Source organism: Microtus pennsylvanicus, chromosome 6 (assembly GCF_037038515.1).
Source record: "Microtus pennsylvanicus isolate mMicPen1 chromosome 6, mMicPen1.hap1, whole genome shotgun sequence".
Taxonomy (NCBI): domain Eukaryota; kingdom Metazoa; phylum Chordata; class Mammalia; order Rodentia; family Cricetidae; genus Microtus; species Microtus pennsylvanicus.
Window position 1 is genome coordinate 90,713,488 of NC_134584.1, and position 14,937 is coordinate 90,728,424.

Genomic DNA, 14,937 nt, shown 5'->3' on the forward strand with positions numbered 1-14,937 from the left:
CAGCAGCCGAGTAGTGCGAGAGGCCTGGGTGGCACGGCCGAGACACGCTTCTTGGGGGCATTCTCTACCATCTACCCACAGTCCCGAGACGTGAATATTGCTATGTCCCATTCTCCAGATGGGAAAACTGAGACTTGAGTGGCAGGGAACAGGAAGTGGGGCTGACTGTAGTGTCCCTACCTTCCCTCCTTGGGAGAAGAAAGCATGAGTTTCAGAGAGGATCCAAGCCCGGTCGTCTCCCAGTCTTGTTCCCATGTAACTGAGAAGAAAGCTCGTGTGGACTGAAAGTCCATGAAGTATGTGCCTGGAGCTAACAGATGGGCTCAGCTTTCTGGCCTTGCCCTCTGGGCAGGAGAAAGCTGTGGGCAGGATGGCTGGAGGTCTGTGCTTGGTACTCAGGTGTAGACTACTTTGTACAGGAGCAGGAGGTGGGCATAGCTGTATGGTAGCCAGTATGGCCCTTCGCGAGCAATTGCTGACAATGTTATCAAGTGTAGCGGCCATAGAGGCATTATACAGCTCCTGATATGAGATGCTTCTAAAGATGACAGCTGAGCAGGTGGACATGGTTGCGGACACCTGTGTGTAGAGGCAGAAAGATCAGGAGTTCAAGGTTGCGTGTGTGTGTGTGTGTGTGTGTGTGTGTGTGTGTGTGTGTGTGTGTAGAGGCAGAAAGATCAGGAGTTCAAGGTCATCTTCCATTACGGAAACAAGCTGGAAGCTATGAGACCCTGTCTTAAAAAAAAAAAAATCTCTCTCTCTCTCTCTCTCCCTCTCCCCCCCCCTCTCTCTCTCTGTGTGTGTGTGTGTGTACACATGTATGTGAATGCCCCATAGCATGCATGTGGAGGTCAGAAGACAACCTGCTCTGCTTGGCTGTCTCCCTCCACTGTGTGGATTTTGGGGATCAAACTCAGGTCATCAGGCTTGGGGACAGGTGCTTTTGCCCCACATTGGGCCATCTTTGCCAGACCTAGGTTTGCTTTAAGCTTTTAGACGCTAGAGACTGGTGTTGTCAGTCAGGAAATTGGAAAGGAGGCTGTGTATCTTTTGGTATCTGGTCAGTGCTCCTTATATAGCCGAAGAGTAGAAAGAGCTACAAGGATCCTCACCTTGGGGAACAAGAGGCTTTGAATACTGGGTGTGGAGGCCCAACCTCTAATCCCAGATCCTAGGGAGGCTTAAGCAGAAAGAGTGCTAGTTTGAGGCTAGTCTGGGCTCCATAGTGAGGCCCGTATCAAAGAAGAAAACAGAGAGAAGGGATGTCAGCATGGGGCGCCTGCGTGGCTCTGCAGGTGCTTCTATGGGCTAAGAGCTCGCTGACAAGAATCTGCTTCTGAGCTAAGGACAAATGAACTGGTGCTTTCCTGGGGCCATTGAGGCCATGGTGGGTGAAGATGCTGACGTCCTAGGACGTCCATCCTATGACGTCCTGCCAGTCTGGGCCTCTGATCATCCCTTCCCTATTTCCCGAAAGAGGAACTGAGCTCTCGGGAGGAAGTAGGGCCCTGGGTACAGAGGGTTAGGAGGAAGAAGGGGCAGGAAGGAAGGATAGATCTTGTTGATGACTCGGCACAGGCACCAGTGACCCTGAGTTCTCGGAGTCAGCCTCTGCTTCCGGCCAGTCCTTTTGGCCATATAAGGCAACAGAGGCGTGGGTTTCAGGAATCGGATCCCGACACTGCCCGTGGCCACTTTTCTTGTCGTGGTATGGAATACCTGACTGGATTAACTCATCGCTTTAGGACTGTCTGTTGTGGTCAGGAGGACTGGTGGTGGGTGCAGCTTGGCCCAGGGAGTGGTAACAGGAGAGGCGGATTCCATCACAGCCACAGACAGGAAGCAGAGAGCTCAGGTGGAAGTGGGCCAGGCTGTAACCTTTGAGTCCCACCCCCCCAAGAGACTGTGTCAGCCGGCTAGCCCTGTGTCCTAAGTGTTCCATACCTATCAAAACAGTACTGACAGCTGGGGACCAAACATGCAAACCACATAAGCCGGTGGGGACATTTCACATTAAGAAGAAAACTGGTTTAGCAAGGTCAAGTAGCTTGCCAAGCAGGTGGTGGGCCCAGGTGTCAGACCTCGTCAGTTGGACACCTAAGCCCCGTCCCCTATTTTCCCTCAGAAACTGGCAGCGGAGACTGAATGGTAACTCAGACCACGCAACAGGAACAGACAGGATGTGGATCCTGCGAGTCATACCTTCCCTGGCATGTTCAGGTGTACATATTTAGTATGGCAGTGGCCAATGTCTTGTGTTGGACACTATACTTACCAGGTGGCATGCATCATCCCTGTTTGCCCATGTCAACGTTCCCTGACATTTTCCTGCTTTGCAGGGAAGAGCCAGGCTTAGGAAGCTTCTGTGGCTGCCCCAAATCCCGCAGCTTATAAGTGGCCAAGGCAGGATAGGTGCCCACTAGCTCTCTGAGCCATGTATCACACCCCTAGTGTAGGTGACTCTCTGTGTAGGTCCCGTTATGACCACGATCCCAGCCTCATTTTCCTATTCTGTACCCCAGCTGCTGAGCGCCAAAGGTTCATCTCGAAGCTGAGGACCATGGTGTCAGCTCAGTCTCGCTTCCTCAGTACTTACGATGGGTCAGAGAATCTTTGCCTGGAGGATATATACACGGAGAACATCTTGGAGCTGCGGACAGAGGTGGGCACGGCTGGGGCCCCGCAGAAGAGTCCCACCATCCTGGGCCTGGAGGAACTCTTTGGTACCCATGACCATCTGAACAAGGATGCAGACACCGTACTGGTGGTGGGCGAAGCAGGCAGTGGCAAGAGTACCCTCTTGCAGCGGCTGCACTTGTTGTGGGCCACGGGGCAGAACTTCCAGCAGTTTCTCTTCGTTTTCCCATTCAGCTGCCGGCAGCTGCAATGCATGGCCAAACCGCTGTCTCTAAGGACGCTGCTCTTTGAGCACTGCTGTTGGCCCGATGTTGCCCAGCAGGATGTCTTCCAGTTCCTCCTTGACCATCCTGACCATGTCCTGTTAACCTTCGACGGCTTGGATGAGTTCAAGTTCCGGTTTACCGACCGGGAGCGTCACTGCTCCCCAACCGACCCCACCTCAGTCCAGACCCTGCTCTTCAACCTCCTTCAGGGGAACCTGTTGAAGAACGCCTGCAAGGTGCTGACCAGTCGTCCAGACGCCGTGTCAGCGCTCCTCAGGAAGTTCGTCCGGACCGAATGCCACCTCAAGGGCTTCTCCGAAGAAGGCATCGAACTGTACCTGAGGAAGCACCACCGGGAACCCGGAGTGGCAGACCGCCTCATCCGCCTGCTCCAAGCCACATCAGCCCTGCACGGTTTGTGCCACCTCCCTGTCTTCTCATGGATGGTGTCCAGATGCCACCAGGAACTGTTGCTGCAGAATGGGGAGTTCCCAACAACCAGCACAGACATGTATCTCCTGATCCTACAGCATTTCCTGCTGCACGCCTCCCCCCCAGATTCCTACCCCCTCGGTCTGGGACCTCGGCTCCTTCAAAGCCGGCTCTCCACGCTGCTGCACCTTGGCCACCTGGCTCTCCGGGGCCTGGCCCTGAGCTGCTATGTGTTCTCAGTCCGGCAGCTCCAGGCAGCACAGGTTGACTCTGAGGACATTGCTCTTGGCTTCCTGGTACGTGCCCAAAGCGTTGTGCCCGGGAGCAAGGCACCCCTGGAATTCCTGCACATTACCTTCCAGTGCTTTTTCGCCGCGTTCTACCTGGCAGTCAGTGCGGACACAGCGGCAGCCTCCCTCAGGCACCTCTTCGGCTGTGGCCGGCTGGGCAGCTCACCGCTGGTTAGGCTACTGCCCACTCTGTGTATCCAGGGCTCCAGAGTCAAGAAGGGCAGCGAAGTGGCTCTCCTACAGAAAGCTGAGCCACACAACTTACAGATCACAGCAGCCTTCCTAGCGGGCCTGTTGTCCAAGGAGCATCGGGACCTGCTGGTCGCATGCCAGATCCCTAAGAGGGTGCTACTCCAGCGCCACACATGCGCCCGCTCATGTCTGGCCCAAAGCCTTCGGGAACACTTCCACAACATCCCACCTGCTGTGCCCGGTGAGGCCAAAAGCATGCATGCCATGCCTGGCTTCATTTGGCTTATCCGGTGCTTGTATGAGATGCAGGAGGAGCAGTTGGCACAGGAGGCTGTGCGTCGCTTGGACATTGGGCACCTGAAGTTAACATTTTGCAGAGTGGGCCCTGCAGAGTGTGCTGCTCTGGCCTTTGTGCTGCGGCACCTCCAGCGTCCTGTGGCCCTGCAGCTGGACCACAACTCTGTTGGAGATGTTGGCGTGGAGCAGCTGCTGCCTTGCCTTGGTGTCTGCACAGCACTGTAGTGAGTGTGACAAGTGTTATCATTTTATAAAACTGGGTGACCCAAGGCCAAGGTGGGTCCCATCCCGTTGCAGATAGGAGACCAGGAGACCGACCTTGGTGGGTGAGAGATAGATATGCTATGCAGAGAGAGTTTGGGTGTAGAGTTTATTTAGTGGGTTATGGAGGGAGAAGGAAAGGGGAGAAGAGGAAAAAGGGAGAAGAGAGAGATGCAGAAACCTCTTCTCTAGAAGAGGGGACAGAGAGAGAACCCACTGGAGAGGAGGTGGGAAGGGGGAGATTGGGAGTGGGTGGGGCTTGTCTCTTAAAGGGACAGGGTACACAGGTGACAGACCCTGCCAGCAAATTATAACATTCCTGCCTTTCTCTTACAATAAAAAGGCTGGGAGTTAGGGATGCATGGCAGGTTGAGGGAAATGGGACAGCGGGTTTTCAAGACAGCTTCCTGCTTATTTGTGGGCACTGAATCTTACTTGGGGGGGGGCTGAGAAAGCTGGGTGCTGGTTATATCCTGGGGTAGCTGGTTGCATCACTCCTGTCCAGGATTTATGGTATGAAACTGTCCAGTGTCTGTTGGACCTGGCAAGGTGTTGGCAGAGCAGAGGATAAGGTTAGGTTTAGGAAGAAAAAAATTTCAGGATTTGAGAGAGGTGTATCTGACCTGTTTAAGGCGAATCCTTCTATTTGACTCCCTGGAACTCGCAAGAATTTTTTGAGTTTGTAAGACATAAATTTTAGACACATGCATTGTTTAAACAGCAGCATATTTATGTCAGAATGACTGTGACAGATGAAAAATATCTTTAGAGTAGTACTCTGCCAGAGTTAGATTAATAGATTAAGGCTATAAAAGGCAGCTTGAGAGAGAAATTTGATAACTTTCATTTGTCCTCACACCTTAATAACCTGCATTTGTGATTCTTAAAGCACCTTTTATTTAGAACATGTTAAGAAGTTGTACTGAAATTTGTCTGGTGAGGTTGTCATTTTAAACTGACGAAACTTCTCAGCTGTCAAATTGCATCAGAGATCTTTGAGAAGGATAAAATACTTGAGTTATTGATTAAAAAATGACAGATAACTTACTCGATTGGCCTACAGCCATTCCTTAGTATCTTCCATGATCATTGAGGGCAGGGACATCAAGACTGTGTTTGCCTTCTGCTGTTTAGCTCAGGGCCTGCCAGGTTTTAGAAGATTCCGTGGATTAAGAAATCTGTAGGAAGACAAATCTACCTTGCACTGAGTAGCGTCGATTCTAATTTTTCTTTATCCACTGTCTGGAGATCTTCAGGAGTTTAGTTGAAAGGTAGTTTTTCCCAATGGTCAGCGCTTGATGCAAATTGCGGATGGACGTTGTTCTGTGCCCGTTTGTCTTCTGTCTTCTTTGGAGGAAATAGAGTGCTGCTGCTAGGAGCCAACCTGTCTCTTTGTTATGAAAAGCCTTTTAATAATTAAATATTTAAATGCCATTTTTCCTAGATCTCTGAGCACTGGAGGGCTGTTTGTGGGGTATAGATAAGTTCTAACTACAGTGTAGGATCCGCCTGGAGAGCTGAGACCAAGCTTGACTGTACTGGTCTCTAACGTAACAGGTGAGAGACTTATACAGGTGAGAGACAAAGAAGAGAAAACTGTTTGCAATAAAAGCTTAGCGGTAGAACTGACGAGAGTGGAGAATGGCTCACAGGAAAGGCTGTAGGCTAGCTTCGAAAACATCTTTTCACAGTAAGTACATGTGCAGATAGACATAGTTGAATTTAAGTTTTATACACAGACACATGGAGTTAAAGCTAACTTATGTTCATACATAAAGTTAACTCTAAAGCCACATGCATGCACACACACATATTAAATAGGGGCTGGGTGAAGTGGATGCTTTGGCGGGCCCTACAAAAGCATGGCACTGTAAAAACACACATGTAACAGAGTCAGTAAGAGGAATTTAGAGACACAAACGTAAGTGAACCGCAAGACTAGGCAAGGAATACCTCAGTAAAGATGGCGACTTAGTTACCTAACCTGCCCTTAGTTGGACCTGTGGCAAATGCTACTGTCAAGTTAAGATGTAGAAGCCTAACACAGTGTTGAAATCCAGGTCTGCCACCCTCCGTACATCAGCCAGACCCTTTCCTCTTCGGGACCTTAGTTTCAGAACAGACAATGACAACCATTGCCCTAGCTTGCTTTCTGTTGCTGTGGTATGATATTCCAACCGAAAGCAACTTAAGGAGGAAAGGGTTTATTTTATCATCTGTGGAGCCAGGGCAGGTGGGTGAAGAAGAAACTACGGAGGAATGCAGCTTATTGACTAGCTTCTTCTGGCTTGCTCGACTAGCTTCTTTATACACCCCAGGTCCACCTGCCTAGAAACGGTATCGCCCACAGTGCGCTGGGTCCACCTACGTCAATGAGCAATCAAGAAAATGACCCGTAGACAAGCCCACAGGCCCATCTGATGGAGGCGGTTCCTCAGTTGTTCCCTTTCCCCACGTGTGTCAGGTTGACAATCAAGACTGCCCATCACAGCCATACTTGAAGTTTTGTGTTAAACACTGTGCCACACTTTCCAGAAATCACCTCGTCTATTCCCACAACTGCGCTGGGCTATTAGCACCCCCATGACTCTTTACTTGAGGTTCACTGAAGTCAAGTAACTCATCCAAGTCAGGCCCCCCCCCTTCGAGAGATGCCCCTTTGCCTTTCTAGTATTGTGTCTCTGCCAGCTGAGCCTAGCAGGGAGGCTGAGGCCGCCTGATGCCATCTTAGGGTATCTGCTTCCCAGCATCAAGAGCTAAGAGAGGAGCATGGTTCTGACCAGGAAAATCATAGCGAAAACAAGTATGGCTTTCACAAGTCAAGTCTTTCTGGTTCCAAATTTCCTAGTCCGTGCCTGTGGGTGCACTTCCAATGCACTGGGAAAGTCTTGAGGGCCCATGGAAAGTTTTATGTCTTTGTTGGGGACCACTTCAAATCAGAAAGGATTCGAACTCCATTAGAGTCTTTAAAATCTCACCAAGATGGGAATTTCAGGTCTTGAGAGAAAGCGGGTGGAGGACTTTCCATTACCCGTGTTGCTTTCTGTTCCGTGACTGAACGTCTGTGCTCTTGAATGCGTGGCATCTTTCCGTGCCTGGGGTCAGACAAAGGCAGAGGGTCCGCCCAGGCCTGCCAACCAGCGTGGCTGCAGCTCCCAGCTCTTTTGTCCTTTGTCTTGAGAGGGACCTTCTGCTATTTTTTTTTAAAGAGCCTATCAGAAAGAGGAAGTTGTACATTACAGTTAAGATCTAGAAACAGCCTCCTGGGGCGTTGGTTCTCCTCGTAGATAACCTTAGTTGAACTGAGCAAAAGGCAAGATTTCCATGTGTATTAGGATGGCTTATCTGCTCTGAGACAAAGCCACAATACAGACACCAGTGTGAGGCTGTGGGTACTTGACTATCCCTTACACGGGGACCATGGTTGCATGTTTAGAACACATGTGCAGCATATGGAGTTAATATTACTGCTCTAGTGTGTACAATAACTATATGCTAGAAATATGAATAGTTCCATCTGGGCCTTGAGGAAACAGATGTTGCCCTTAAGTTGGGAAGCAGGAAGAAAGTCTACGGAAGCAACTGCAGAATTGTGGATGGGAATTAGGAAGGGCGCTAGGCAAGGGAGGATTTACTGGCTGAGAGAAGACCTGGAGAGGGTCTTTAGGAAGGGATGCATCTGAGGTTAGAAAGCCCTGCCCCTTCTCTCTGCCCCTTTGCCTTGCTAGCTGAGCCTAGCAGGGAGGCTAAGGCCGCCTGATACCATCTTAGGGTATCTGCTTCCCAGCATCAAGAGCTAAGAGACGAGCATGGTTCTGACCAGGAAAATGAGTGGACATGGCCTGTATTTAATGTGCCATTTCCTCAGGAAGGGAGCAACATGGTTCCTTGACTGGGAATTTGCACACCTGGGTGCTGAAGCTGCTCTGGTAGAAATCTGAGTGTGTACCTTCCTTGACAGTGAGACCATACTTTTAAACCACGAACCTCAGAAGACCAGCGACACTGGCCTGGATAATCTTCAGAGAAAGTCATCTCTGAATTTTTTTTTTAATGAGGCCTCAGCCAATCCAGGCTGATCTCAAACCTAAGATCTTTTTGCCCCTAACTTCTCGGTACCGGAGTTACAGTCTACTAGGCTCAGCCCTTATCTCCGGAATGTTTAAATGGTCCTCTCTCCATGATTAAGAATGATCATGTTATTCATATGATCCTGTGGCATGCTGATGGGTCTGGGAGGCTATTGTATCATGAAAAGATACTTGTTGAATAAGAGATTCCCAGGCCACGGTAATTCCTGTCTGGGAGGCTTAGGCTTGGGGCCTGGCAAACTGTAACAAGCATCCTCAGATGCCAGAAATCTTACCCTGTGAGAATATGCAGGAGTCAGCTTCTTTTACTTTGAGCTCTTGCCATGTATGGATGTATGCTTCTGGGGGAATCCATGTGTTGGGAAGTGTAATCTTTAAGGAGTGGGGCATTGTGGGACGTCTAGGTTATCGGAGGTGTGTCCTCGTAGGGTTACAGGAGTCCAGTTCATTCCTTTACATTTTATTCCCTGGCTGGAGATGTATACTCTTTCCCTCCTTCACCTTCCAGTCATGATACGATGCCTTGACACAGGCCCCAAAGCAATAAGGCTATCTAATGGACTGACAGCTCCAAAGTGCGTGTCCAAATGAACCTTCTCACTTTATGCGTCAATCACCTTGGGGATTTACGTTAGGAAGAGAAAGAGGGTTTGCACACAGTAGTTAAGGCCCTTGGCCAAGCTCTACCGTTCTTAACCTACGTACAACTGAGAAGTGGTTGGCATTTTGTGTGTGTGTGTGTTTGTGTGTGTGTGTGTGTGTAACGCAGCCACAAAGAGGGAGGAAAGAAAGTGGAAGGGAAGAAGGGGCAGGCTTCTTTCTCTCCCACAGTGTGAGTCTGCATCTTCTTCACTGGAAGGGTTTCCATGCCAACTGAAATCCTCGTCTCTAAGAAACCCTACACGCAAAGTGCTCCTATGCAGGTTTCTGCAGACTCTGCTCTCTCTGCCTCGAGGCTGATGGTTTCGGTTTTCTGTTTCACTCAGAGAGAACGCACGGGCACATAGAACCGAAACAAGAGCTTGGGGGAACGACTTCCCTTATTAGCTCTGACTTTCTCTGCTTTTTAAAAAAATAATTTATTTTTATTTTGTTTAATGTACATTGGTGCTTTCGCCTGTATATATATCTGTGTGAAAGTGTTGGGGTCCCTGGAACTAGAGTTATAAATAGTTGTGAGCTGCTGTGTGGGTGTTGGGAATTGAACCCCAGTCCTCTGGAAGGGCAGCCAGTACTCTTAACTGCTGATCCATCTCTCCAGCCCCTCACTCTACTTTCTTTCATTTGTTCTACTTCAGCTCTTAAATCTTGCTCAGGACCTTCAGAATTGTCTGTGGGACTCACTAAGAGGTCATAAGACCTGCAGCTCAAAAACCATTTCTCTGAGAGCCTGAGACAAGCCTTGGGGGAACCCTAAGCACTGTGCAACCTCAGCAAAGTCAGGTCACTTATTTGTGCCTCATGTTCTCTCTGTTGAGGACATAACAATATCATCTATTGCATGGGCTTGGGGTGAGCACAGTGTTACTGTTGGGGCGTATATAGAGCAATGCCTGGCACATGGGTGTACTTGTGATTTCAGGTGGCTCTCGCCAGGTATGGTGCTCAGGGGGCTGTATGGGCACAGTTTACTGAGGGTGGTCTTTTCTTTTTTGCAGATGAAGGGAACTGCAGCTAGCAATTCTAATTGGTCCCCATTTAGCAGTGAAGTTTGGAGAAGTTAGGAGGTACAGCCTTGCTGGCAAGGATCATGTCACCGAGATCCTTTGAGAGTTTAAAGACTCTTGCCACTTGGAGATCACTCTCTCTTTGTTCTTACCATTGACGATATTAGCTCTCATGCTCTGGCCTTTGTGCCTACCCGATGCTGGGCCTGCCTGCCATGATAGACTCCTATCCTTCTAGAACCATAAGGCAAAATAAATTAGTGCTTCCATTAAGTTGTTCCTGGTTCATGGTGTTTTATCATAGCCATAGGAAGCAAGCTAGGACAGTTGATGTCAAGGTCGGGACATCCCGCCGAGGGGGACTAGCACCTGGGCTTGTAGCCATCGAGGCAGGACCACCTAAGTTTGCTTGAAGGTGAAGAATAGTGGGCATGGTTGTTAACATACACAGGTGTCTGATTTTACCTAGCACAGATTCCTGGGCTGCCAGTTCCATGCAGGGGAACTTTCAGATGCCCTTGTGATCCAGGGTCCTGAAGGAGCTGGAGAGGCTTGCCAACGTGCAGGGGCTTTGATGGGCAAAGAGAGGTGAGCAGTGCTCACAAACTCAGGAATATTTCCAAGGTTTGAGCCACTGTCTACCTAACTGGTATTGCCATCCGCTTGCTAGGTAGTTATGTCCTGTTCTGGCTGCTTCCCCCACAGGTTGACTCCTTTCCACCTCACAGCCTTATGTGGGGTGATTGTCACGGTCACTGTCCTGCAAAGATGTGCACTGGAATTAACGCCGTGGCCTCTCAAAGACCCCAGTGTTCTTTAGTCAGCCCTCAAAGTCCCCACCCCTTGGACTGTCTCCTACCATCAGCTCCCCTGGCCAGGGATTTGGGAGGGAGGGGCATGGGCCATGCTCTGTCCTTCCTGTTCCCAGAAGCACGGTGAGGCTGTCATTTGGGAGATGAGTGTCTCCTTGGGGGTTTTCTCCCATCAGCTCCACTTTTAACTGAACCAATGATGTCTTTTTCAGTTTGCGAGATAACAACATCTCAGACCGAGGTCTCTGCACACTGATTGAGTATGCCCTTCACTGTGAGCAGCTGCAGAAGCTCGCGTGAGTTGGGCTGGGCATGGCCACTGAGGCAGCTATGAGTGGGTGATGGGGTGGGCCAGGTGTGGCCTGGCTGGAGGAGGCAGGGTGGCTCCTGGGAAGAGAGGAAGACACCCTGGTTAGCTTGCTGGTCATGTGATTTGTTCCCATCTTTCCCGGAACCCAGCAGTCTCTTCAACAACAAGCTCACAGACAGCTCTGCCTACTCCATGGCCAAGCTCCTCGCACGTAGGCAGAACTTCTTGTCACTGAGGTGAGCGCTGCTTCCCCTTACTCTCTGAATTCGATGCTCCTCACAGCGGAGTTCAGGTGATCCGGGCTGGACTATGGTGTGACCCACAGTGGCCGGTGACCCTGAACTGCATCCAGGAAAGGGTCTCACTTTGAACTTGTTTCTCAGATGCCATGGTCTGCTCTGCTCTACGGAGGCTGAGGACCTCCTCTTTTGGATGTTTGGTCCCCAGGGTAGAGATTTTCTAGGCCTTTACCCCCAGTGTCTATGAAGATTGCAAGTTCTTTCTGATGCACACCAAACCTGTGCTTGCTACCACAGCCGTGGTACCCAGTTGCTGGGTTGTGCCCCAAACCTTTCTCAGCACTCATTTGAAAGATTTGAAATGCCACCTGATATTCCTATTAGAGATCAACAAGTATGCCCCAAGTCCCTAGTGCCTCTCTCTCTCTCTCTCTCTCTCTCTCTCTCTCTGTCTGTCTCTCTCTCTCTCACACACACACTCTCTCTCTCATAATGCCTCTTATAATTTGTGAAGCAACAGCAAAGAGAGCACCATCTATTATTATTATCATTATTAATAGCTAGCTGCCTTTGGGGATGAGGGATGCCGTTTTAAGATTTGGTCATTGAGCTCACCTCAGACATGGCTACAAAGACCAAGGCCACACGCCCGACTTTACACAGAAAGCTCTGTTCTCTCACTGCCGCCTGTTCACCATACTCACCTGGTCCAGCCATCTAGGGAAGTCAGTGGGTAGCATGGGCTGTGGAACTCAGAACTGGAGACCTAGGTTTGCGGCCAGCGCATGGGACTGTCATTGTGGCTGAACGCAGGGGCTCTGGAGCTAAGCTGCCCCTGGTTCAACTCTAGAAACCCAGAGATTTGAACCTTTATTCACTGCATGGCCTTGGGTCAGATAATGAATGTTTTTGTTCTCGCCTTTCCTTAAAAACGAGGATTGTACCCAGAGCCATCTGAAAGGCCGTCACGATAGAGTTAACACACACAAAGAGCTGGTACAGTACATGCTTTATATAGTAAGCTCGGAGACTGAAGGATCGTGGGTAAATTATGTAAGCTTCCAGCTTGTGCGTCCTTATGTTAGTTAGTTCAGTCCTCAAAGAAGGGAATATATGAGCAGAAAATGCCCACGGGTGGGAAAACGGGGAGGGAGCTGGGGAGGCTGGGGACTGACCCTGCTTGAAGGAGATGGATGGGAGGAGGTATTCTGGATTTCAGAGCAGCTCTGAGGGAGTTCAGGAAGCCAATGGGGTGCTCCCAAGCCTAATCTGTCCAGCAGAGGTCTTGGGTTGTTTTCTTGGTACACATACTTTTTGGAATGAGATGGTCATATCTGCCCTATAAGATTGTAGTGAGCCACAGTGGCTTAAAGTGCCTTGAAAAGATGAAATGTATTGTAGTTATTCTAGAAAGCTTGTCTTGGGTGGCAACTCTGAACTGGTGGTGGTGGTGAGGTAGATTCTGCTATGCCAGAGCCTTTTTGGGGTCTTGCCTTGCTGATTTCTGACACCCCTTTGGCTCTGCTTTCTCCCCTCCTGCAGTATCCTTGGTGTTGTCAGAGAACCTTCAGATTCCTCTTCTTTCCAGCCCTTTCAGAATAGGCCAGTAGCACCCCGTGGCGACAGTGGGTTTGAAGTCATGGGGAGGGGTGTCCTGGGGTGTAGACTGAGGATAGCTGAAACTAGGAAGACAATTCCTAGGGAAACCAGTTCCCAGAACAGCTTTCTACTGTGACTCCTGCCCAGGACTTGGAAAAACCAAGTCCGAGTGGGCAGGAACCATGGTGGGAATCAAGATGTCAGTAGGCTCTGCAGGAGAGCATGTCACTGCCACACCCCAGGAGAGGCTGGGGACCAGCGTGCTGTACTTTCTTTGAACTTCTGTGTCTTCCTTTCAGGGTGGGCAACAATCACATCACAGGTGCTGGAGCTCAGGTGCTGGCCCAGGGACTCAAGAACAACACCTCTCTGAAGTTCCTGGGGTAGGTTTGGTTCCGAGACGGAGCCCCCCTCCCCCACCCGGGAACGAATGTGTGACTTTCAAAGATGTCAAGGCAGGCGAGCGCTTCACTTGAAGAGCCTACAGGCAGCCTTGGCTCCACATGGAAGGGTGGGCTGGGGTGAGCGTGGGTGTTGCTAGGCTGCTTTGGAGCAGCCTCTGTGCTCACCTCCTCACCTGGTAAGTAGGAAATTCATGGTACAGCGATTAGGGAGAGGGCTGTGCCTTGAACTGAGGTCCTCAGGGATGCGCAGGACTGGGCTGCCTTCACAAATACGCTGTGCTTTTCAAGAACAACAGGGACAAAAATGGACCTGTCTAATGATGTACTTCCAAGGGAGGGGTCAGTTGTCAAGAACTGGGGATTGTGGAACCCACGACGTAGGAAGAGAGTAACTATGGAGCCCAGATGTTTCAACCCATGGCTCTGGTAGGCTAGTTGCCCATAACAGTGTGAGCCAGGAAGAAGACTGCTCATTCAAAGTCAGCACCCTTTCCAGCTGGGTTAGCAGCAACAGAGTATACACAAAATGAGGCCTTAAACCTGTGGAGCTCCCTTCTGCCTGAGGTCTCATTTATGTCCCATTTAAAGTTTTTTTTTTTTTTAAGACACCTGTCTGGGCCAGGGATTGTATCAGGAACTGAAACACTCTCATAGGAAACTATGAGAAACATAGCAAACTTTTCTGGAAGCCCGGCCCCTCCTCTTGCTTCACAACGTAGTATGGGCATCTTTCAGACTACCGGTATGACCTCATTGCACAGCCTCCCACTGGTTGGATGGTTTTAGCGCATCTACTTGACAGTCACCTGTTGTGTGCACTTTGGATGTTTCCAGGTTTGTTTGTTTCCCTATGGCAGTGCCCTGTGCCCAGAGTGGTGTTTTTATACAGCCACACCTCAGACCATACTTAATCTAATGTATTAGTTAACTTTTGTTGCCAGTACTAAAATACCAGATACAGACAGCTTTAGGGAAGTTATGTTTATTTTTTGACTTACGGTTCCAGAGGGTTTAGCCCGTTACTGTTCAGCCCCTGAAGGTTGTGCCGAACATTGTGGTGGCAGGAACTTGTGGGAAAGAATAGCTGGTCACTCCATGGCTGATTGTTGTCTGAGGTTTCTGTCCTGCCCAGTTCCCACAGTCATTATGTCTCAAAGAAAATCACACAGAGGTCTACATTAGTTATAAACTGATTGGCCCATTAGCTCAGGCTCTTATAATTAACCCATTATTCTTACCTGTGTTAGCCACATGACCCGGTACCTTTTTCAGTGGGGTAGTCACATCTTTCTTCTTCTGTGTCTGAGGCAGGACTGCAGAGGAATGGGCTTTCCTCTTCCCAGAATTCTCCTGTTTTCATTGACCGGCTTCTACTTCCTGTCTGATTGTCCCGCCTATACTTCCTGCCTGGCTACTGGCAAATCACTGTTTATTTAAAAC

The 14,937-nt window shown here is 49.8% G+C and overlaps 1 protein-coding gene across 5 annotated transcripts in view; it reads left to right on the forward strand.

The window, feature by feature from the left end:
• The window catches only part of Nod2 (nucleotide binding oligomerization domain containing 2), a 43,467-nt gene that overhangs the window by 14,730 nt on the left and 13,800 nt on the right, over nt 1-14,937 (forward strand). For 3 of the 5 annotated variants that reach the window (XM_075976828.1, XM_075976831.1, XM_075976829.1), the window contains exons 4-7: nt 2,523-4,338; nt 11,158-11,241; nt 11,405-11,491; nt 13,393-13,476. In XM_075976828.1, coding sequence (XP_075832943.1) covers nt 2,523-4,338; nt 11,158-11,241; nt 11,405-11,491; nt 13,393-13,476 — 2,071 coding nt within the window. The remainder of the gene's footprint in view (nt 1-2,522; nt 4,339-11,157; nt 11,242-11,404; nt 11,492-13,392; nt 13,477-14,937) is intronic. The other 2 variants (XM_075976830.1, XM_075976832.1) reach the window with 1 other exon arrangement.